Source organism: Oryctolagus cuniculus, chromosome 3 (genome assembly GCF_051225735.1).
Source record: "Oryctolagus cuniculus isolate XC-2025 breed Fujian yellow rabbit chromosome 3, ASM5122573v1, whole genome shotgun sequence".
Lineage (NCBI taxonomy): Eukaryota > Metazoa > Chordata > Mammalia > Lagomorpha > Leporidae > Oryctolagus > Oryctolagus cuniculus.
Genome location: NC_142869.1, coordinates 66,764,221 through 66,787,861, shown reverse-complemented (window position 1 = coordinate 66,787,861; position 23,641 = coordinate 66,764,221). Strand labels below are relative to the sequence as shown.

General features: G+C 53.6%; 3 protein-coding genes and 1 long non-coding RNA gene across 5 annotated transcripts in view; 3 read left to right on the top strand and 1 right to left on the bottom strand.

Annotated features, from left to right (window-relative positions):
* The first annotated feature begins 1,290 nt into the window (after positions 1 to 1,290).
* LOC103348778 (uncharacterized) lies at positions 1,291 to 5,159 on the top strand. The gene is made up of 3 exons (XR_016231186.1): positions 1,291 to 1,762; positions 2,320 to 2,482; positions 2,709 to 5,159. It is a non-coding gene; the product is annotated as an uncharacterized LOC103348778 (long non-coding RNA).
* A 3,644-nt stretch (positions 5,160 to 8,803) lies between these two features.
* Positions 8,804 to 12,517, top strand: SP9 (Sp9 transcription factor). Its single transcript, XM_051848501.3, has 2 exons — positions 8,804 to 8,961; positions 9,911 to 12,517. The coding sequence occupies exons 1-2, from the start codon at positions 8,941 to 8,943 to the stop codon at positions 11,351 to 11,353; spliced, it is 1,464 nt and encodes a 487-aa protein (XP_051704461.1). The 5' UTR covers positions 8,804 to 8,940; the 3' UTR covers positions 11,354 to 12,517.
* Positions 12,518 to 16,924: 4,407 nt separating this feature from the next.
* Positions 16,925 to 20,425, top strand: LOC149127369 (uncharacterized). 2 transcript variants are annotated; one of them, XM_089328135.1, is made up of 4 exons: positions 16,925 to 17,067; positions 18,082 to 18,374; positions 19,328 to 19,386; positions 20,289 to 20,425. In XM_089328135.1, exons 1-3 carry the CDS (start codon positions 17,050 to 17,052, stop codon positions 19,380 to 19,382), a joined length of 366 nt encoding a protein of 121 aa, XP_089184261.1. In that variant the 5' UTR covers positions 16,925 to 17,049; the 3' UTR covers positions 19,383 to 19,386; positions 20,289 to 20,425. The 2 variants fall into 2 exon arrangements, with proteins under 2 accessions (XP_089184261.1, XP_089184259.1); XM_089328133.1 differs by lacking the exon at positions 20,289 to 20,425 and having other exon boundaries at positions 19,328 to 19,521.
* Positions 20,426 to 20,710: 285 nt separating this feature from the next.
* The window catches only part of CIRSR (corepressor of RBPJ and splicing regulator), a 40,731-nt gene continuing 37,800 nt past the window's right edge, over positions 20,711 to 23,641 (bottom strand). The window contains exons 9-10 of the mRNA XM_002712296.6: positions 23,235 to 23,320; positions 20,711 to 21,748 (exon numbers count right to left, since the gene is read on the bottom strand). Of these exons, the coding sequence (XP_002712342.4) occupies positions 21,040 to 21,748; positions 23,235 to 23,320 (795 nt within the window). The 3' untranslated portion in view covers positions 20,711 to 21,039. The remainder of the gene's footprint in view (positions 21,749 to 23,234; positions 23,321 to 23,641) is intronic.

Sequence of the window (23,641 nt, the reverse complement as noted above, 5' to 3'; positions counted from 1 at the left end):
CAGGGTCACAGATTTGGGAGTAGCTTGGGACCTGCGGAGAGAAGACTTCGGGATAATAGAAAGAAAAGGCGTTTCGGGATTGCATTGACATTTGTGTTTAATTTCCCTCTTGTTGTAAATGCTATTCAACTTTTACAGGAAGAAGAAAGGAGAGAGAGGGAGAGGGAGAGCGGGAGAGAGGGAGAGAGAGAGAGAGACCTTATAGGAGAGCTGTTCAATTCCAAAAATTAAAACCAGTCAATAGCTTTCATCCAATAGTGAGGGCCCTAAACTCCAGCTCCGTCTGTAATACAGTGTAACGCTGCTCTCCATACCCCAACCTCGCAAGCGATGAGCCGACCGTAGCAGCCTGCTTACACAGAAGAGGGACAGCTCCAGGCGATGCAACTGTCTGGTTACAACTGGAGTTATTGGTTGTTTTTGTCGAACTGTCTCGGGAATGGAGCGGGGAGAGAGAGGCACCAGGACAAACAGAAACCCTGGGCGACAGTTGCCTAAGGGGAAGTGTTTGTGTCTCAAGCGGAGGGTCAGCTCTTTGGGCCCCACTCCAAGACGTCGGGAGGGGCCAGGTTCCCTCCGCAGCCCCTTGGAAGAATCCCAGCTCACCCCTTCCCGGCGGAGGCCCAGAGGCCCTCAATCCGGGGCCGCTCCCCGCGCCCAGCTGCTGCGAGGAGGGCACCGCCCCTCCCTAGACCCGCCCACCCCTTCTGCGAATCCTGATCCTCTCCCAAGGTCCTCTTAATTAGGAGACAATAGCTGTTTAAGGAGAAGGGCCCAGAGCCTTGGCACGGCGCGCCCGAGCGCAGCACTCTCGGGAGTTCCCCACCCCCACCCGTAGGGAACTCCGCGGCTCCGAGCTGCGGCGGGGAGAGGCAGCAGGCACGCGGGGGCCGGGGCGTCGGGAGCACCCGGCAACCCGCCTCCGCGACCCCGCCCCCAGCCCTCCCGCCCGGGGGCACCCGGGGGTGGGAACCGCCCTCCTCGCTGTGGCAAATTTGGGGGGGAGGGGTTTCCAAGTGGTAGGGAGGGGGCGCGGAGAGCGGGATCCCGCCTCTAGGAAGTCAGGGGCATCCCTAGTCCGGTTTCAGGCCCGGGCGTCCGCTACGCGCTCCGTCTAGGGCACGAGCCGGACGCCTGGTGGCATAGCCACCAAATCCTTTTCTGGCCCCGAAGGAGACGACCCTCAGTCCCTCAGAGGGTGGAGAATCCTCGCGTTCTTTTCCTCCGGCTCCCCGGGGACGGGGAAGAGATGTGGAATTAGGCTGGAGTGAATGTTCCGCGTGCTCTGTAATTACGCACACACTGAAATCTTCACCGTTGACTTAAGTTACTTGGCGCTGCGAGGGCTGGGGCCCTGCATATTGATTAAACGCAGCCTCTATTTACCTAAACAATAAATGTAGAGATTAGCAACGTTCACTTGATCACAATGATGGGGTTGACAATTAAGGGGCAATGCATCCCAGATGTAACAGAGCCTATGGGAGGCGTAGAGGAGGCTTCTTGGAGAGGGGCGCTCGGGGGCTGCGGCTGCGGAGATGCAGAGATACCGAGCGGGGTGCGGAGCAGGAAGCGGCAAGGGAGCTCTGCGGGAGGTGGAGGGGAGGCCGCTGGCCACCCGGTGGGGAAGCTCGCAGCTGGCTTTGAACACCCCCTGCTCCCGGGGAAGCACCTGGAGCTGGCGCCTGCCTCCCCGCGGCAGTGTCACCCCCTTGCTGATCCCTGGCTACGACGGAGTTTGGGCGGCGCTGGCCTGTGCCAGGTAAGTGTGGCTGTGCCGTCAGAGTACATTCTGCGTGGGGGTCAGAGGAAGCCAAGGGAGGCGCACGTGTCTGAAGTGTGCCGGACCTCCCTCTAGCCCCTCGACCCCCCCCCCCCGCCATTTAATACTCCCAGAGCCGGTAGGGTTGGAGGGTTTCCATCTGGACCTGGGAAGGGTATCTATTTGACATCACAGTGTATGGCAGGGTTGGCTAACCCTGCAACCTTGGGCTCCAGAGTGGCTGAGACCAAGAAAGCTTGGCCATGTGGGCCCAGGGCAGGCCTGTTCCCGGGGAAGTCTCGGGGCGCTGGGGTCTTGGAACTGGCCCTGTTTCTCAGCCTCCCAGTGCGCCGGAAGGCCGGGAGAAGCGAAGTCAGAAATCAAGAGAGGGGACGTAGCGAGGAAGGACAGATGAGCGCAGCTGGCTGTGAGCAGCAGAGTCGCCATCCACCTGGGAGGCTTTGCAGATCCTGGGCCCTCGTCGCAGACGGGCTGCAAAAGACACATGCGTGGTGTTTATTCGCTCTTTCTCTCTTCCCTCTGCGTCCCATTATCAGCCCGCAAAGCTTCCGATCCCACATTTAGACACAAACAAAAGGATTCGTCCCAGACACCCATGAACAAGCCAGGACGAAGTCCTTTCCCGCCAAACCGCTGAGGCCAGGAAGAGAAACGGCGCCTGCCCAGGCTCTGGGCGCGGGAGCCGGGAGAAGACGGGTGGTGAGAGGACCGGAGAGAAGGCGGCAGGGAGGAGGGGGGAGAGGGCTGGGGTCGAGAAGAGGAAGGAGGGACCGCAGGGCAGGGTCGCCTGCGCCCTGCCCGGGGTTCTTCCACAGCCTGCCCCTTCCCCCGTGACGGAGCTGCGGGCAGACTCGGAAGGAGGAGGTCAGACAAAGGGGACCTCCCCCCCTGGGACGGGTGAAATGCGTCTGTCCTCCCCTCGCAGGCTCCGGGGACACTGGCGGCAGTGTCCTTGTCATGGGAAGCCTGCAGCTCCTGCAGCCGAGGAGGCGACTCCGGACGGACGCCGGGCCCTGCGGGAGGGCTGGACCGGTTCTGATCGAGCCTTCGCGTGGTAGAGGAGCGGAAGGAATCTTCCGCGCAAGGACCTCGGACCCCGGCTCCGGCCTGTGTCACGCCTCAGACTTCAAGGGCTCAGGGATCTGGGTTCCCGCCGTAGGAGGAGGCCATGAGGGTCCCCAGCACTCGGCTAAACCAGCCTGCGAGGCGGGTCCGCTCTCCGGAACAGCCCCGGGGAAGAAGAGAGAAGGGGGCAGCAGGGCCGCTGCGGGCGGGGTCTTCCCTCGGCCCGGGCAGGGTGGTCCCGGTGGCCGCCTGCTGCCCCTCCCCGCCTTCTTAGGAAGCCGAGAGAGGGCGAAGCACTTGCATCTCGCCACCCACCGGACAAGCCGAGGAAGCTGTGGCTCTGCAAAGTTTTCTAAGTAAATCAGATCTTAGCTATGGTGAACGGAGGCTGGGCCCTGCTCTTCCCCGCGAGGGTGCTGCGAATGTAAAAGAAGTGGAGTCTCCCCCCCCCCCATCCCTCCCGCTTTCTTTTTCTTCCCCGCGTGAATCAGCCCTATAAATCATTCGCATTGTTTAAGGTACATTGATCAATCTAATGGCTTGTAATAGGCTCCTAATTGCCACTTGCAGAATCCTGCAGGCTCACGTTTCAAGAGGAAAGGTCCTCAGTTCCAGCCAAGTCCACCGTGAGCTGCAGTCCGGGCGGCTGCGGAACCCAGGCGGAGCGCGGGCAGCCCCTGACGGCGGTCTCAGCGCCTCGGGGACGGGAGGGGAGGGAATGCTCCCGGCAGCATTTACTATTCACACACACACACACACACACACACACACGCAACCTCGCCTCCAAATCAGTAATTCATTAATGAGCAAAGCCCGCGCTGCAATTTATTGATTATCGTGGACTGAGGATCATTAACGTGAAACACGAAGCCTTCCTTATTGCATCCCTGATGTGTGAATGTACAGTAAAAAACTTAGTCACAAACTGATATGCTTCGAGTTCTGTATTTTCTTTTTATTTCTAGTAGGACAACATTGGGAGTTATGACAGGAAATAATATGGAGGGGAGGGAAGGGGGTGTTACATGGAAGGAAGAAAAGGCAAAGTTTCTGCAGTATGGACTCCTGGAGGTGGGTATGCCTGCACTGCTCAGCATCCCGTAGGCAGCGCCTTCTGCAAGCTCGGGGCAGGGGAGGCAAGAGTTCTGGAGGCTTCCTCCAGAGATGACTGGCCAAAGGGTAAAACTGAGGCCACGGTAGAGTGCTTTTGCTGGCTTTCCTCAGGATTAGTTCAAGGTATCTTTGATGTCTCTCCACGTCTGTAGGGACTGGCTTGGATAACCATGTGCATCATTGTGGAAGAGATGCTCTTAGAGGAGACAACTAACACTGACCACCATTTTTGCTTAGGTCCAAGCCCACTCTGGTGGCTGGTGAGGAAGGGGAGGAAGATACATCCTCAAGCCGAATAGCCCCCCTCCATAGTTTCCGAGTAATGCAGTAAACAAATCTATGATGCTGTTGAATAATCTTCCAATAATTGCAGTCATTAAAATCATCACACAATCTACAGTCACCTTCCTTCCTTTGACACACCAGAGGCTTCCCTTTAATTGTGAATGCATTTTTGGCTCAGATAAACAGATCAAGGAAAGCTTAAAATATATGTCCCAGACACATCTAGCAGCAGAAAATTAGTTGTGTAGCAAACATTTGGACTGTACTTAATAGAAGAGGGGTTTTTCAATTTCTCCAGCAGACCCTACAGAGCAAGAAAGATTTGCATCTGCTACCACCTCTAACTAGTAGAGGCACCTTTGGAATAGAAAAAAAAATGAAAGTCCTATTGGTTTATTGATTCTTCCTGGCCTTTTTATTTGCAAAGGTTGAGCTAGAATGAGGGCATTCTAGAGCAAGTATTAAATAAAAGCTCAACAGAAACTGTGAGAGAGTTTCTCACTTTTCAATTAATTTTCTTGATCTATTTGATCTCAACACTCGAGCTTTTAAAAACATAAATATGTGTTAACAGTAAAAGGTTCCCTTCTAATCAAAACTGCATTTTATTTTCACCCACAACTGCCAAGCTCCATCTGTTCAAAGCAGTCACCCCACTCAACAGGCTCCAGGAATGAGACTGGTTTTCCTTGGCCCTAGCCCGTGGCAGGCGATGGTGATACACAGGGACAGTTTTGTTTTTTTTTAAGCTCCAGTTATTAATGTAGCTCCCCAACTCCCAAACCGAGCTGACCTGATAATCACTGCTCTAGTGTGGATCATGCAAATGAAAAGCATAATTAATTGCACAAATGATTCAAAAAGGAAGCTCCGTGGCTTAGCAAATCAGTAAATAAAGGCAGGTGGGAGGACAGGTCAGATAAGCGCATTTTAGGAGCCCCTGCCCCTCCCTCCCCCACCCCCCTACCCGCACCCCTACGCCGGTGTCCCAGGCATTGACTGCAGCCAGCCAGGCCTGGAGAGAACCTTGCCTTCTCCTCCCCCCCCCCCCCCCCCCGCCACCTCCGCTCCCGCCCAGATCCTCGAGGCGCCCCAACTCCACCTCCCCTCCCCCCCCAACCCCGTGCTGCGCGTCTGCTGCTAAACTCTGCGCTTGGTCAAAGCTCCCGGGAGACCGAGCCACCACCTAATACCTAACCAGCTACCGGATCGAGTTATTCAGAAAATAACTGGCCCCCGGTCGCCGCCCTGCTTCGAGCATCAGGGGAAGCTTTTCCTGTGCGGCTGAGGAGCGCCAATCCTCCCGATCAGCGCTAATGACGGAATTGTTCCTCGGCTTTGCCGGCTAAACACAGCAACTTGAGCAGTTGCTCAGATCAAAGCTCTCGGGAGAGGCAAGATGGGAGAAACAATATTTGTTCAAAGGAAGTGAACTCTTCCCTTTAATTGCCCTATTCGTCTTTATTAGGATTCGCGTTGAATTTTGCCAAAAAATATTTGATTTAACCATAGTGTATTTACGATGTAAATATATTCCGAGATGAAAACGTCACGGATCAATTGTAAAGGACCCGGATACATAATTTTAAAAAATCAGTTTCAGTGTATATGAGGTTCTCACCCCACTTTCGCTGCTCAGTCAGATTTGTTTATGCAGAATCGACATTTAATAGTGCTAATTGCACTCCAGTTAAATTGCCCTGATTGCAGAAAGGGAAGCAATTTTCGTGCTCTCTGTCTGGGTTTGGAAGAAATTGTTTTATATTCACCTCTTTATAAAGAAGTGGAGATAAGGCACCGGGGCCTTTGCACAAATTGCACTTAGGGGCTGACTGGCAGCATTCAGGCGCTATAATAGAGCATTATTTGGCCGTTTTTGAATAATGTAAAGCGTTTGCTGAAAGCTATTCTCCTGAAAATTGCTTTAACTTTTAAAAGGGTGATGATTCACTCCAAACCAGGCCTTTGTTACATTGTCATTATTTCCCCAAATGTTTTAACAGTCAGCTCAACACTTTAGCATAACACATTGATCTTTGTTTAAAAACTAGATTTTTTAGAGGATGGGGGGAAAATCTGTCAGAAAAAAAAAAAAACTGGACTTCCTGGGAAAGATTTCCTTGGGGTCCCACCCTGGATCGAGGTGGCCTGGGTGTCGGCCCGCGTTGGCCCGGCAGGTTTCCCGAACTTGCGCGGCGGCCCCTGTGAGCCCAACGCAGTCCGGCGTTGCCCACGTCCGGCGTCTGACAGCTGGGACTCGGCGGGAGACTGCGGCGGGCGGGCCGGGCGCCGGGAGCCCGGGGTGCCTTCGAGAGCCGCCCTCTGGGTCACCAGTGCTAAGTGGCTTTTCGGATTGTCGTATTTATTACTTCGTCAGGTTTCCTTAAGAGGGTGTGCTGGGGGTGGGGGAGGAGGTGGTCGGTGAAACCTCGGCGCCTCTGCTCCCGGGGCTGCACCGGGTGAGTCGGCAACGCCTCGCTGCCACCTCACAATCCCTCTATTAGTAAATCGACGCGGAGACTCCGCGGGAAGCTGGGGACCCGCTCTCCTTCCAGGGCGGCAGTCACCTGTTGGGAACGGCTCCTGGGTCCCCCTGCCGGGCTTTCCGGTTCTTCCACGAGGCCCGATTTCCACCTCGCGTCCCCTGGGGAGTTTTCACACCTCCGCCCCCTCCGATCTCCAGTGCGGCGGAAAAGGAAGGGCACGGCGCTCCGTGCAGAGATGCACGGTTCTTCTCGCTCTCCTCTCTTCTCCCTTTTCTCGGTCACAATTTCCTTGGTGCCTTTGCCACCTTAACCCAAAAAAGAAAAGAAAGCATTCTGAGCAGAGGTATTCTAACGAAAAACAAAGCGACCCACATGGCCCTTCCCGCCCGCGGCGTGCCCCTGGATGCGAGCAGCCTCCGTGTCAGGGCTGAAGAGAAGCTCCACGGTGGTCGTACTTTTGGGCCGAGAGATCTTGCAGAGGAGGAAACGCCGGGGCACACTTCTATGTCCTCCTCACTTGCTCCCCCTCCTCGACCCGTCTTTTGCACTCGAGCATTTAGGGTTGATTGATTGTGTGTGTATATACGGAGACATACATGATGATATATATGTACACACACACACACCAGGTTTGGAGAGTTCGGTGCTGCATGACAACCAGTACCGAGGTCTGCCCCAGGGCGCTGGTATTCCTGGTGCAAAAGCAGCTCCAGGCTTCCCCGGAGAAGAAAGAGAAAGCGGAGCCCAGAAACACTAGCTAGCTTAGCGCTTGCTGAGGGACTCGAGGACACGCCCTTGTCTGTCCGGGGACGCCTCTTTTCACGCCGACCAGGTCTGGGGGAGACTTCAGGATGCTTCCTGCCTGCGGAAGGTGGAGGCGCCCAAATGTGGCTTGGCCCCGGGCCCTGGCTGGTGCAGGGCCGGCAGGGGTTCCCTCAGCACCTTTGCAAAAGCAGGGTGCAGCGCCGGGCTCCTGTAGGCCCTAGAGGTCTGCAGTGGGAGTGGGGCCCGCAAACTCGACTCCGGGATGCCAGGCGACACGCACATCTTCCCTGGGTTAAACAAACAGCAGAGCAAGCTGCAGCTTCAGCGGGGGTGGCGGCGGGGGCGGACGCCGCTCGAGCGGGTCTCTGTTTCCAAAGTTGTTACAATGTGAAAATAAGCGGCTTCGTGCAGCGTGTTGTATAGGTTGATGCCTCCCACCCCCATGCCAGCCCCCAGCTAAAACCCGTCAGATAATCAGCACGTCCCACTGTTTAGTCATATTTGACAACTGGGTTAACCTGGTATCTAGGCGCTGGCGAAACCGTACAAAGGGTGCCCTCAATTACCACCAAAAGCTGCTGGCGTGAGTGGCACTTGTATTACCCCCCGGGTCAGAGGCCAGAGCGACAATTAGGAAGTCACTTCGACCGCTGTGTGGGGGAGGGGTGGAGGGAGGCTGCAGGCCCCGGGCCCTCCCGGCGAATCTGTGGGTGTAGACCTGTGCGGAGAGGCCCACTTCCCTCCTCTCGGAATTGTCCCTTCGCGCCCCCTCCTCATTGTGACTCAGAGGAACGCTGAACCTAGTGAGAACAAGGACCTGGGTCGAAGACGATCGACACCGGTAAAATCACGAGACGGAATGACGGATACGAACTGAAGTTGTGCCTCGCAGCCCGGAGCAGGGACACACAAAGTGAGCGTTGACATCTCCCTGTCCACCTGGCCCCCTCCCCTGCCAGCGCCTCCTTTCCCACAAGTGGCGAGTGCAGAACCATCGGCCCTGATTTGCAACATCCCGGGGGCTGTTCCGGGGGGCTCGCGGCTCCATCTCGACGGCACTTAAACCTGGCTTGGTGCGTGAGTGTGTGTAAATTTTTAATTGCACTGTAATTTTTTCCGTCCCCAGCTCCCCCCTCCGGTCCTCGCTAGCAGACTTGACTGGCACGCGCCAGCAGCCCGGGCTCGGGCCCCTCGGCACGTCTGATTGGCTGCGGGGCCGCTCCCGTCGACTGGGCCTGCGCCCTCATTGGGCGAGAGGCGCAGCCAGCGGCACTTCAAAGCGGGTGCTCCTCGCACTTAGGCTGAGTTTAGCCGGCGGGAGCCCGGAGTCCGCTCGGCGCGAGCGCGGGGACGCCGGAGCCGTGCGGGACCCGAGCCATTTTGCCGAGCAGCCGCCAGGCTCAGCCCCGCTCCTGGCCCCGCCACGCAGCCCAGAGACCTGCTATGGCCACGTCTATACTCGGGGTAAGTCGCAAGCGCGGCAACGCATTTGCTTGTTTCGACTGCAGTCATTTTTCGTTATGGCTTCTCGGGGTCTGCGGCTGCCAAGAAACTGTTGCTGTTGGGCTGCAAGCTCCAGCTCCTTTCAGCACTTTCCACATTTCCGGGACTGATTTCTAAGTAAGTAGAACCCAGGAGATGTGTGCAAGAAAAGGATTTCTTAAGCAAGTCCCTTGTCCTTTGGTTTTAGAAAAAAGCCAGAGGCTTCTTCCCCCATCCCCCCCCCCCCCTTGCTTTGGGGGATTGTTGCAATTACGCGACAGTGGTATTTCCAGAAAACAGCCTTAATCGTCTTGCAGTCTGTGTAGTCACGTTAATAAACATTTACGTTTCCGCGGCTCGCCAGTTCTCCCGTGACTTTGAAATCCGTCGCTGGGCTGCTTATCCTCGGAATATTTCCATCACCAGCGTGTAAATGTGTAAACATTAAAACCAGCGTTTTCCACTCTAAAAGCAGCGAGTCGTAGCCACCCCTGGGAGGAGTGCGCCGAGTCTCGAGGGTCTCCGGGCCGCGTTAGCGGCGGCCCGCGCCCCGGAAGCACGGTGCTGTGTTTACCTTCACGCTTCGCCCGGAAGGGTGCCTGGGGGGCTCCTGGCGGAGGCGCGGGTTAACGGCGACAGCGCAAGTGCGGGTCTAGGCAGGGCGAGTAGGGACAGAGGAGGCGTCCTAGATCCGCAGCCTCGCCAAACAACAACTTTGCGGCGCCCGGACCTTCGCGCTCGGGATCGCCTCTGCCCCGCGCCGGCCGTGGCGCCGCCTCTGCGAGCGCGTGGTTCTGAGGCGCGGGCCCGGGAGCCACGGCACCCCGGGGACCAGTCGCGGGGGAACCGGGCTGCTCACGGGTGCGCTTTGTGTCTTCCCCCACTTTCTCCTGCCCTCCTCCTCCTCGCTCCCTCCCTCCCCCTACTCCAGGAAGAGCCGCGCTTCGGAACCACCCCGTTGGCCATGCTGGCGGCGACCTGCAACAAGATCGGCAACACGAGCCCGCTGACGACGCTGCCGGAGTCGAGCGCCTTCGCCAAAGGCGGCTTCCACCCCTGGAAGCGCTCCTCGTCCAGCTGCAACCTCGGCTCCAGCCTCTCGGGCTTCGCGGTGGCCACGGGCGGCCGCGGCTCGGGCGGCCTGGCGGGCGGCTCGGGCGCCGCCAACAGCGCCTTCTGCCTGGCCTCCACGTCGCCCACGTCGTCCGCCTTCAGCAGCGACTACGGAGGCCTCTTCTCCAACTCGGCGGCGGCGGCGGCGGCGGCGGCCGGGGTGTCCCCGCAGGAGGCGGGTGGCCAGTCGGCCTTCATCTCCAAGGTGCACACGACGGCGGCCGACGGCCTCTATTCCCGCGTGGGGATGGCGCACCCGTACGAGTCTTGGTACAAGTCAGGCTTCCACTCGACGCTGGCGGCGGGCGAGGTGACCAACGGCGCAGCGTCGTCGTGGTGGGACGTGCACAGCAGCCCGGGGTCGTGGCTGGAGGTGCAGAACCCTGCTGGGGGGCTGCAGAGCTCGCTGCACTCGGGCGCCCCCCAGGCCTCGCTGCACTCGCAGCTGGGCACCTACAACCCCGACTTCAGCTCGCTCACGCACTCGGCCTTCAGCTCCACGGGCCTCGGCTCCTCGGCCGCCGCCGCCTCGCACCTGCTCTCCACCAGCCAGCACCTGCTGGCCCAGGACGGCTTCAAGCCGGTGCTGCCCTCCTACTCGGACTCAAGCGCCGCGGTGGCCGCCGCCGCCGCCAGCGCCATGATCTCGGGCGCCGCTGCCGCGGCCGCCGGGGGGAGCTCGGCGCGCTCCGCCCGCCGGTACTCCGGCCGCGCCACCTGCGACTGCCCCAACTGCCAGGAGGCGGAGCGGCTGGGCCCGGCCGGCGCGAGCCTGCGGCGCAAGGGCCTGCACAGCTGCCACATCCCGGGCTGCGGCAAGGTGTACGGCAAGACGTCGCACCTGAAGGCGCACCTGCGCTGGCACACGGGCGAGCGGCCCTTCGTGTGCAACTGGCTCTTCTGCGGCAAGCGCTTCACGCGCTCGGACGAGCTGCAGCGGCACCTGCGGACTCACACGGGCGAGAAGCGCTTCGCCTGTCCGGTGTGCAACAAGCGCTTCATGCGCAGCGACCACCTGAGCAAACACATTAAGACGCACAACGGGGGCGGCGGGGGCAAAAAGGGCAGCGACAGTGACACGGACGCCAGCAACCTGGAGACGCCCCGCTCCGAGTCCCCCGACCTCATCCTGCACGACTCCGGCGTCAGTGCCGCCCGGGCGGCGGCGGCGGCAGCGGCTGCGGCGGCTGCGGCGGCGGCGGCGGCAGCGGCCGCCTCTGCGGGAGGCAAGGAAGCCACGTCTGGCCCCAACGACTCTTAGAGGCCAGACCCTAGGCGCGAGCGAGCCAACAGAGACACCGAGAGCGATCGAGAGGTTCCAAGGGCGAGCCAGCGGGGGACGAGAGGGCAGGGGCTCCAGGGAAGCCCCCCGGGCCCGGGCTGCGCGCGAGGTGGAGCCACGCGGGGCTCCGGGGCCGTGGCTCGCCCGCCGCGCCAGGAGCTTCTCTCTGCCGTCCGCGCCCAGATGAGAATCGAACGCGTGGTCCCGAAACAAAGCGAACCGTCCTCCGACAGCACCACTTTTTAAAAACTACACACGCAAAGACACACACTCACGCACACGCACCCCTGGAGACCCGCAAGCACGAGCGCGCCCACTCACACACACACACTCCGCTCACACAGGCGTCCCGAGCGAAGAGCGAGACCCGGGAACGCTTAGTCCTGCGCCTGGCCCGCGCCGCCCTCCTGTTCCCCGGTGCGAGCACCGAGCCAGCGCCCAGCCAAGGACCACCGGAACATTCGCAAACGGACGGGACCCGAAACAAACAGACCCTTTGTGCGGATTATACTATATATAAGATGCTCCAAGTCCTGCTTGATGTCTACTTGCGATACTTTTTTTTTTCCTAAAAAGGGAAGCATAAAAAAAGGCTTAAGGTGAGAAATTAAACTGGAAGTCTAGCGACAGTTTCTCTGTATTTCATAACATCTGTATAAATAGGGTTCAAAAGATTGTGTTCTCTTTTATTTTCTTGTAAATGTTCATTCGAATAGAGGGTTTTTTTTGGTGAATTCCTGAAATTCAGGAAGTTTTTTTTTTAATTTTCTGATGCACTTTGTGAAAGTCAGTATATATGTAAAAGATATTTAAAATGTTGAGTTATCATTCCACTCAAACACGTAAGTTAAGGTCATCTAAAGAAATTAAATGCGTTTATCTGTATGAAGAAAATCTTGACATCATATTTTCATTTTGGTATTATTAAAGGACTCTGAACACTTCCTTTCCACCCCCTCCTCAATAACCTTCACGTGGGTCGACTTTTTTTTGTTGTTGTTGGGGGAAAAAATTCCCTTTATGTTAGTTGTAGGTAATGTAAAGTTTATGTGGGTTATAAAAGCCATAATACATATACGTTTTTGAGAAGTCAAAATTATTTATTTGTATATCAACAGCGTAAATTAAATTGGGTTATAAGAACGTGTAGTTGTATTCCTTGATGGGAGGGCTCGGAAAGGTGACATCTAGAACTCTGAAAACCTCAGAGGCCTTGGCAGCCTTAACTGGGGAGGGTCCTACTCCTCCCGGTGGGTTTGTTTGTTTAAATCGCTTTTTAAAAAACAATCTGTAAAAGGAAAAAAGCTTTTTCGAAAGAAGTCTTCTGGCTCCCAAGGCCCTCTACGTTGGGAGGCTACTCGGGGGAATAAATCGCTCGAGTCAATACCCGGAAAAGACATTTCATGCCTAAATGAAAATCTTGTTAAATGTTATTAATTTTGACTTAGAGCACACAGCAGCCCCCTGTGCCTTGTATTCCCTTATTAGGGATTCATGTCTTATCAAATATCTAATTAATCTCCTAGACATCATTTGTTCTGGCCAACTTTATCTCAGCTGGTCCACGGGGAAAACTCCAAATATTCTCTGTGACAAAGCTCCCTTGAAGATCTTTTTAATTGTCTAAATTAACTGCACCAAATTTGCATGTCAAACGTAAAGGGCAACCTGAGATAAAATGTAAACGTTTTAAAAGCCCCCAAACTAAGCACTTGATTTGATAACTAGGCTTTTTAATGTTATGGACGACAACTGCTCCTTTCCTTTTCAAAGACGGCTGATCTATGCAAATAGTGAATTGGAAATGGCTAGTCCCCGCGCCAGCAAATGGCCCTCGCAGGTTATTTGAATATCAGTGGCGCTGCTTCTGAAAAGGTTCAAGGATGCTCTCTGACTTCTTTGTGATTACTCAGTGCGGCGTCTTATTCTGAAGAAAAAAACTCAGGAATAATTAAAGGCTGGGATCAGGCCTGGGAACACATTTGGGACAGGAATCTCATTTAGACAGTCTCTTTCAAAATAAGGCACAGTTAAATTGACCAGAAGGCAATTATTGAAATGAAAATTATTTTCACTCTCTTTGTCTTCTGACCACCAACTTAACAGCCTCGGTTTGAAAGAGGGAGAAGGGAGGGAGAGAGAAAAGAGAAATTGGTAAATGAGATAATTTCGCAATTCGAGAAAAAAATTAATTTAGAAAATAAAGTACATATTCATAGGATAGAAATATTTCTAAAAGGCTTCCCACACAATAGGAAAAACACAAGCGAAGTCAGCACCAACAGATTTTCTTTTTCTTTCTCGATGACCGTCCGTCTAGGGAACTTGAGTGAAGGTTTTGATTCTCAGGAGAGAAAAAAATCACTAGCAGTCAACAAAACGTTTTTTCCCCACTCTGCTCGGAGAAGCCAAGCGGCAAAGTGGCGAAGGAACAGAACGAGGGTCCCCAGCGGGGCGTCGGCGGCCCGGGGTGCGGTGGCTTCTGAACCCTCTCCTCCCTCTGGGCGCTCGCCGCAGCCTGCGCGGCCCTGCTCTTCTTCCTCAAGTTTCGTCTCACTTTCGCCATTTTCTGTCTCCGCTTGGAATGTTCGTGACCGGGGCTCCCCCACCCGCGCCTGCACGCGCCTTCCGGCTCGCGCCGGGCCTCCGTGGAGTTTCGCGGGGGACGCCGCGCGCTGGAGGTCCGGAGGGTGCTCGGCGCGTTCGGGGGCGCGGGCTGCGCCGCGGGGCCGAGGCTGTGTTGGGCTGCGGGGAGCGAGGGCGCCCGGGCGTCCGGCCCAGGCCGCTTTGTTTCCCGGGGATAATAAAGGGCAGATCAAAGGGCCTGGCCGCGCAGGTCCCGCCGGCCGCGCGGCTCCCTCCGCAGGCCAGTGATCAAGGCCTCTGGCCCGCGGGTCAGCGGACGTCCATCACCGCGGCTCCCGGGGCGGCGGGCGGCGGCCGGGCCCGGCGTTCAGCCGGGGTGGGAGGGGGGGACCCGAGCGCGCCAAACCCGAACCGCAGGGCAGCGGGGCCCCGCCCGCGGCCGAAACCCACGGAAGAAACCGACCCCTGGGCCCACCCCATGCCGCCCTCCGGCCCTGGGCGCCCCTGGGTCTCGCGGAACCTCGACCCGAGCTGGCGACCACCGGCTGAGGCCGAGCAAATTGGAGAGAACCCCTCCAAGTGAGGACCGAGTGTGGTCCCCATCGGAGGTGGGGCCGCGCCTCCCCAGGGCCCCCTCGGCGGGGCCTCTCAGGCTGCGGCCTGGAGGCCCGGGTGGGGTGCGGGAATCGCGATTTCGTTTTGGCGGGTGCCTCCCGCGCCTCGCCCTCTAGCTTCCTGGCAGCCCAGGAGCGAACGCCCCGCGCCGTCTCGGCCCCCTCACACCCTCCCTGGCTTCCTTTCCTGACGCTGCTTTGCCGCCTTGGACCCTACCTGACGAGGAAGCGGAAAATGTGTTCTTTCCTCCAGGGGCGGGCGTGGGGGGTGGGGGGGAACAACATTATTCTGATGCGATTAGAGTGTGCACCTGGACGGCGTGTCTGGCCATTCCGTCACGTCGTTGCAAGTCTAGTAAAATTGAATTTCTTTTTATTCAGACGGAAACTTTATTTATTTTAACTCTAATCTTGTTTGCATCTATTATCTGTATTCACCAAGGCTCTCTTCCACTACAAAAATGCAGATGAAGTAAATCTCACATAAATCCCGCCCATTTGTGTAATTGGTATACTAAGTGTTTATTTTAAGTGAGAATAATTTAGCTACAAATTTTCTTAAGGAATAACATTCTTAACACATTAAAAAAACTGAAAACTCTGATTTGCTTTTATGTTTGACAGTAGCTCTTGATTCCCCGAAGAGGAGCGCGGCGAGTGCGGCTCGCGGGCGCCATCTAGAGCTTCGAAGCGGGAAGGCCGCGCTGTCGGCCCGGCCCGCGGCCACTCGAGCGCAGCCCGGCGCCCGCCCTTGGCCACTGCGAGCAGGCCACGGCCAAGCGGACCGGCGAGGGTTTGTGTTCGCGCGGGCACCGGGCCACGCTGCTGGCGGGCACAGCTCAGAAGCGGCTCCCCAGGACGGAGGTCGTTTCTGGAACGTGCAAGCCGAACACCCAAACAAAAACAAACGAAATGAAGTCCTGCTCGGCCCTGGTCGCAGGACGGTCGCTCGTAACGTCCTCTACAAGGCGACTCCAGGGTCTTCCCACTCGGAGTTGGCATCGCCGAGCGCCGAGGACCCGGGACGGGGCCCGGCAGTGCGCGCAGCGTGGACCCGGGATCCGAGGGCCTCGCGGAGTGGAGCAGGCGCCGGGCCCTCCCCACCACAGGCCCCTCGGAGGAGCGGGGCGAGGCACCCGCGGCGCGGCCGCCGGACTCGGGCACGGCCGCAGAGGCCTGTCGCCCTGTCCTCCCGACGGCCACCTCGGCCCGGGCCCCCGGGCGGCGGCGGCGGCGAGAAACCCCCAGCCCCCAACCCCGACCGAAGGGTGCGCACCCTTCCCGACACACTCTGACGCCTTTTGCCTCCCCCTCTCCCTCCGAGACCTCTCAGCTGAAATGGGTGACAGCTGGGGGCGCCGGCCAGCTCGCTCTCGGTGCGTCGGCCTCCCCGGCGCCCCGTCCCTCCTCGCCCGGGCCCACCCACTTCCCCACCCCCACCCCGGCCCGCAGAGGTCTTGCGAGGTCTTCCTCCCATCCTTTCTGGCTGCCCCCCGACCCGCTCCCCGCATTTATTGTATTTTAATGTTAAAAGCGACACCTTCGAACCCCGCGCCCGGGACGGCGGAGGAGCCGGCGCCCGCGGCCGCGAGAGCCCGGCCGAGGCTCCAAGCTACCCGGCCTGGAGGCGGCGGACCGCGACGAGTTCCCCGGTTCTCTCAGCCACCTTTGCGGCGGGTAACTGGGCTGGGTTTGTATTTGCTGTTTTAATACAAACCCCGCCGCACTGCCTATTTCAAAGATGTGCTAATTACTACTTGGATAGCAGGGCGCAAAGTCCTTGTCCATTTCCCAGTACAAAGTAGGTTGCTAGAAAATTTGAAATTGCCTTTCAGCCTAAAGCTGCCTTACCTGAATGTCATAATTACAGTAATTATGTACATCCAAATTACATGCTAATTAAATTAGAATCAAATCGTTCTAAATCGAAATCAAATGAGGTAGTGAAGAATTAATCAATGACAACATAAATAGAGAGCTTCCTTCAGAGATATTTATTGTAACGATCCAAGGAGGGATTTGATCTGAAAAAGTCACCTGTTTATTTACTTTCAAATTAGTAATCAGTTATTATCCCTTCTCCATAATTTTAACCGTTCGGTGTTACCCCCACCCCACCCCCTTCCAGACGCTGGAGTTTATGGAAATACGTGTGAGGTAAACACATACAGACATGCCTGCCCCATATATTATTGATATAAATATGTGCGAGGTGTTCCTAACTCCTGGTGAGGACGACTTTCCGGAACGTCCGTGGGGACACGGCCCTCCAGGGACCCGGGGAGGCGCAGCACCTGAGCACTGTTGGGTTTTCCAAGACGCTTGCACTCTCCCTTTGGGAATTAATCCTGAGGATTTTGCACTGTTTTGCAGGCATCTGAGCACTTCTGGGCTATCCGTTTATAAAAGAAATCGCAGAGTCACAGGGTGTCTCCCCCAATCGCGGATTGCTGGCGGGCGTTCACGTTTTCACGGATGCCTCGGGAGTCAGAGGTGAGGACCGGAGGCCCGGAGCGCGCGCCTCACCTGTGGCTCGCGAGCCGCCGCGGACGCTGGCTTCCCGGAGCCCCGAGGGCGAGGCGCCCTGCGGCCCGCGCCGCGGAAACGCGCCCGAGGCCGGGCGAGCTCGGGCGGGAGCTGGCAGGCAGGCGAGGGCCCGCGGCGGCCCCGGCGCGCCGAGCCCCGGGCCTCAGCTCCTGCCTGGGCAGCCTGAGAATTTCTCCGGGCGGGCTTCGGGCCGCCCCGCGGGGCCAGGGGCCGTGCGGAAAGCCAACTCGGACTCTCTGCCCGTGGGTAGGGAGTCGAGCGGCCTCGTCGCGCGGGAGGCGCATGTTCTGGGAAGGGAGTGTGCCCCCCGGAGTCTCAGCCTCTCCCTTTGGGGCTCTGGGGTGTGCTCAAAAGGGGGCCTGACGCGCGTCTGGAAGGAACCCGCCGGAGGACGCGGGGTGGCGTCTCCTCGGGGGCACGGGCTCCTTCGGGAGCCGTCCTTGGCTCGCTCTGGCCAGTCCCGGAATGCCCCGGCCTCCCCGTTCTCGGCACGGAGGGCTTGGGCGTCGGGTGTCTCTGTGGGGTCGCAGGCTCATGGGCCGCAGCAGCCGGCGCGCCCCACCCCGCACCTTGCTTGGTGCCGAATGTGGGGTTCTGGGGTTCGCATCAGCGCCGCGGATGGGGGGACGGCGGTGGGCGAGGAGGTGTCTGCTTCCCCTCCTGTCGGCGGGAGCCGGGTGTAGAAGGCTCGGTCTCTGGAGGGGAGTGAGGGGGCTCAGTTGCCACCGCTTTTTCCAAACCTTAGAGGCCCCTCCGGTCTTATTTGTTCTTCCCAACTTTTGAAAACGCGTTTCTTCTTTTTGATCCTGAAAAGCTCGCAAGGCAAGCAGCTAGCGTACGCCTTTCTTTATCTGTTTTCAAGAAGTGCCAACTAGAGCAAAGGTGTTCTTTTCAGAAAACCTAAATGAGATTTTTAAATATCTCTCAGCCGCTGAAGCTAAAAGTGCAGCTTTCTTCCAGGTCCTAAGTGCAGGGTGTGGACGATGTGGCCTCCCTGAGCGGTCTGCGCCAGCGCCGTGGCCCAGCGGCCCGCAGGTCGGGGGCGCGGCCCGGCCCGGTGGACTCAAACTCAGGGGGCTTGGACGCTGTAGCACGCAGAATGCGGGGAGCTTCTCGCCGGGCCACGCCCGCGCCCGGCGCTCCCCGTCGGCGAGCAGCGGCTGGGGGAGAACCTCAAGAAAGGGCGCTCCGAGGCTTTCCCCATGCAAAGCTTTCCCGTGGTTCGGAACAACGTCTCAAGTTCACCTGGCGGGGTAAGCACACCGGCCGCCACGCTGCAGCCACCTCTGCCTGTTTGGGCATTTATTGAAAGAAATTATGACTAATTTACCACTAGACGTTCAGATAAACAAGTCCTAACCTAGCAACCCGATTTTCCTGGCCATTTATAAATCGACAGCACCTCCTACAGGAATTAATTTGCTAGTGTTATGTTAAATGTTAGGCCAGGGGCTAAGAGGCCGGGCCGGGCCAGAGCCTCCAAAATGGGCCCAGGCCTCTCAGTGCGGTTCTAGGCCCAAGGGCAAATAAAAATACTTAGGCGTACTCAGATTTCCATAACAGAATTTCTCTGTTGAGGGTAAGAGTGATACGTTTCATCAGACTGGTTTTCTAAAACATCCCACTGGCGAGGACTTTTGTTTGGATGCTCAGCTCATGGGCTCATCAACCTGGAGGGTTTTTCTGTACTCCTCACCTACTACTAGGCATCCTTTGCATTTCAAGGTTCAGCTCTGGTTTCTACCTTACATTTCAAAATCGAAAGTAGAATTAGATACCCAATATTTTTATTTAGAAAATCACTATCTTTTCTCTGGTATCACTAGAATTTGCAAAGGATGTTAAGGTGGGCTCCTTCACAGCTATGTGTTACTGTTCTGTGGCTCAGCCTCCTTCTGTTCCTGGAGTTACTACCTTAGAACGCTGGGCCACTGGGCCTGTCCACGACCCTCCGTGACCGAGGCTGAAAGCCAAATAGCAAATCAACATCTTACCTAACTAACTAGAAATTTTTCTCAGAATTGAAGAGATTATTGGGGCTTTTAGAGCACTTCGTAACTTCTTAACTGTGAAGGCTAATTAAAAGACTAAAAAATATTCTTATTGCCACTTTATACAAAGTTAAAAGTGGACCACGCTTTAATGAGTCAAATGAGAAAAAAATGTAAAATGATAATGTATTTCTTTAATTCATTTTTAATTACAGGATGCATTTCAACATTTCTCTTCGTGAACACTACATTGGTTCAGAAACCCGTTAAGGCAGTAAGTATTGCACAGGTTTTGACATTATAAAAATTATAAAGTCTAAAAAGGTGTAAGGTAGAAAATAATCACTGCAACACTGATGAGCTCAAGGTGTAAATTAGCAGTCTCTATCAATTTGAAATGCACGCTTTTTCTTACGTGAAGGAATCTTTGAGGTGCACTGTTATTAAAGAATACTGTAGAAGGAATTCAACTTCATCTCCTCTCCGACTCTTAAAATCTAAACAAAGAGCTGCTTACATCTTTACTTAGCATCTTTAGCGGGCACTTATGTGTGTGCATAAAGTCTACGTAGGGTGGCCTCACGTCTCCTTCGCACTTGCTTTCCTATAGGACTTACGAAATCAGCCATCTCATTGGTATTCTTGTATTCACTAGCAGACGTTTTTATTTAAAAAATGGAACCCTAGTAATAAAAATACTCTCTACATGATGTGCAATGTTCTTGGAACTGCATGGTACTTGCGGACTTTTTTTCTAGTTTCTCTTTACCCTACATATTCTTTCAAACACATGGGAAATTCTGTGGCTACATTCAAACATGCTTTATATACTGATACTCATGAAGTATATCTGGTTTGCGGTGTGTTGTGACATTACATGAATGCTTAACCCTCTGGAGAGTTGGGTACCTGTGGTACAAAGGCCACCAGTGATAGGCAGGATGCTTGTCCCTCAGAGATGTACAGAGCTCTAACCCTGGAACCTGTGAATGTTGTACTGCACGGACAGGGGGAATTCAGGTTGCAAGTAAGTTGATCTTAAAAATAGGGAGATCACCCTGGATTCTTCAGATAGGCCTGGTGTAATCAGGGGGTCCTTATAACTGGAAGAGGGCTGCATAATGTCGAAGTGCCAGGGTGATTAGTTGTGAGAAGGACTTGACTTTCCTTTGTTAGCTTTGGAAACGGTGGAAGGTGGCCAGGCGCCAAGGCATGCAGACGGCATCCAGGAGCTGGAATTAATAAACAAGCAGATGTTCCTCTGGAGCCTCCAGGAGGAACACAGGCCAGCTGACACTGCAGTAGCCCAAGGATACGTCAGACTTCTGATCTCCGAAACCGTTCAGATGATGCATTTGTCCTGTTGAGCCTCTGAGGTAATGTGTATGGCAGCACACAAACACATCATCCAAATGTATACCCTGTAGCTTACTCTGTAGAACAAAACACCTGAGGGGAGTTTCAAAGTCTTAAATATTGATCAAGCCACTGTTTAGTTCACACTAGTGAATTCCAACAATGATTGTACTTGGCTTCAAGTAAAAGTCAGTTGTAAAATCACAAATTTGAATTTAAAAAAGAAAATTAAATTATACCCATTCAATGTACTGTCATTCTTTTAATGATATTTCAGAACAAAGAAATGTCACAGAGTTATATGGGGTTTTTATCTGGGACAGGGCTCAAAAAACAGTTACCAATAGAAATTGTTTCTACAGCCCTCAGATTACTTATAAATATTTGCAAAATTCATTCTTACAGTGCACATACAGTTTTATACTTGAAATGACAAGTTACAGAAATGGAAAATTAAAAGTTTTTTTTTTTTCATTAGAAACACATAGCACACAAGTTAGCCCTTGCGAAAGGTACTCAGTGAGAAAATGGAGACGGTTTTGTTTCCAGGTGATTGCCACACACATTCTCTTTATTCTCTACTCCTGCTTCGCCGCTGTGTCACTTTTGTCCGTTTATCTCCCGAGTGCTCTCTCTCTGTGTTTTCTCTGTGTTTATGTGTGCCGTGGCTTCTGACATCATTTCTTCCACTCCGCTCTTCCCTGGGACTCCACTGTGACTGCCTTCCTGTCTCCTTCTGCTTGTAACCATCAGGACTTCGGCTTCGGCTCCTCCTCCTCTCATCCCTGCTGTGGCCTCTGCTGCTCCCCTCGTGTCTTTCAGATCTTCTCTTTTCTGGGCCATGGTTATGGCTTCTGGCCTTTCTGTCATAATCAGAATGGCCCCGTTTGCTACTCTCCCCAGAATGCTCCTGTTTTAAAAACCCAAGCTTTTCCTTGGCTTTTTCCTTGCTGTGATTGCTAGAAAGTTCTTCATAAAGTTTCCTCTTCTTAGACTTGTCCTTCTCTTCAGAATCATTGCTATTCCCAGAACACCTGTTTTTCTTTCTTTTCTTCTTTTCTCTTTTCTTCCCTTTGCTGTCACTCTCACTCTCACTGCTGCTTTCTGAAGTCTCAGTGGAGGAAGAGGAGGAGGAGGAGGAGGAGGAAGAAGAAGACGAGGAGGAGGAGGAAGAAGAGGATTTGTTTTTATGTTTTTTGTGTTTAGTTCTCTTGTGAAGCTTTTTCTTTTTTCTATCTTTTGTCTTTTTCTTTTTTTTCTTCTCAAGCCGATCCAATTTCCTGTAATAGAGAAGAAAGAGGTGCAGACTGTGAAAAACTGTCCTTTCCGCAACGGCGACAGAATTGTCCGTAGACAATTTTTAGTTTCTCAGGAACTACTAAAAATGGTATCCATATCTAAACATGCTATTTACTTTATTAAATGACAAATCATTTTCGTTTTATTCCAGACTTGTATACATGAAGTTTAAACTAAAAAATTAAATGCATTAAGCCAAGTCTCTGAGTATACTTCATCAGTATACTGATGATAGTCATAGTAATGACTATTTTAAAAAGCCATTGTGGGGTAGGTATTTGGTGAGTGCCTCAGTATCAGTCCTGGCTCTGCTTCTGATTGTAGCTTTCTGCTTAATGTGTACAGTGGGAGGCAGCGGGTGAGGGTCTAAGAACTTGGCTCCTTGCCATACACGTGGGAAGCCTGAATAAAGTTCTAGGCTTTTGGCATCAGCCTGGCCTAGCCCTTGTGTTTGTGGGCATTCACGGAGTGAACCAATGGATGGAAGATCTATCTCTGTCATCTCTCTCTGCCTTTCAACAAAAAAATTAAAATAAAGAAATAAAATTTAAAAATCACATTGTTAGTAAGCTAGAATTTGAAACGATAGCACTGTAAATAAATGGCCATGTTAGTCTAAAGAAAACCTATGAAAGATCTGTATAACATTAGTTGTACTTATTGCAATCTGAAAATATACAGCTATAATCAGATGAAAAATTAACTTTATATATGACTAAAGTGTGGAAACTAATCAACATTGATTACCAAAATTTAAGAGTACATGCTCCAGAAATTCTGAATAAGAACATATTTTAAAATTTTGATACTTTGTTATATAAATTACTCACATACTAATTTTCAACAATTATTTAATTCTAAAAATAATTAGGACAACCATATTAAGGCATTCTGAATGCCTAGAGAGCACATCGCAGTCTCTGGCACTGTGAAATCACAGCGTCTTCACTGGCTCTCTCCAAGCACGCTCAGAACTGCACACTGAAGACATCATGAGCTCCCTCTATGGGCTGCAGCGGACATGTCTTAGATTCTTCACTCCAGAGGCCATCTGTTTAACAACATCTGTACTGACCTCGATTTAAGCAATCTTCCAGTATTTCTCATGAAACTGAAAAAAGTTAGAAACTACATGGCCCAAACATACGGGGTCATGTATAATATGAGGAGCAAATACTCATTTTCTGAAAACTGTGTGCAAAAAATATACTAATGTACAAATAAGTCTATTTCCAAATACCATGTTCTAAAAAGTGCAACAGTTTTGTGGTATAATCTGAACATATAACCTGACACTCCTTTTCCTATCACTGAAAAGGAAGATTTGTAATACTATTGCTGAATAATAAACCAATAATTGTGATGACTGGTTTAAGGAACTTCATGAGCTCTTATGATTAGGGTTATATGATGCTATGATGAAACATAAAGAAAAAATAAATCCATTGAATATAAATTCCTAATTACCGGAGAAGCTTCTGTTTTTGTTTGGTTGTTAGAGACTTTAAAAATTCAACTTCTGGGTCTTCTTCACCCTCACTTGCAACGTACTCCTGGTTCAACAAAGATATCAATAAGTTGTTAGATTTTTAAGACAAGTTACTTATCAGATGAGAAAGAAACATTTATAAGTAAGTTTTGTATTAGGAACATATTCATTGTATATAAATGAACATGACATTTTTAATTGGGAAGTGAGAGGGAATTTAAACATTTTTCTGTGGTCCGCCTGCACTAGGAGGTTAACATGACTGCTGTCAGCACTGGCAAATTTTATCAGAAAGAGGACAATAGAGAAGCACAGTTAAAGCCTTATTTATAGCATGGCTTCCAATCACTGTCTCTTGAAATGAGACACTTGTTTGCTCAAATAT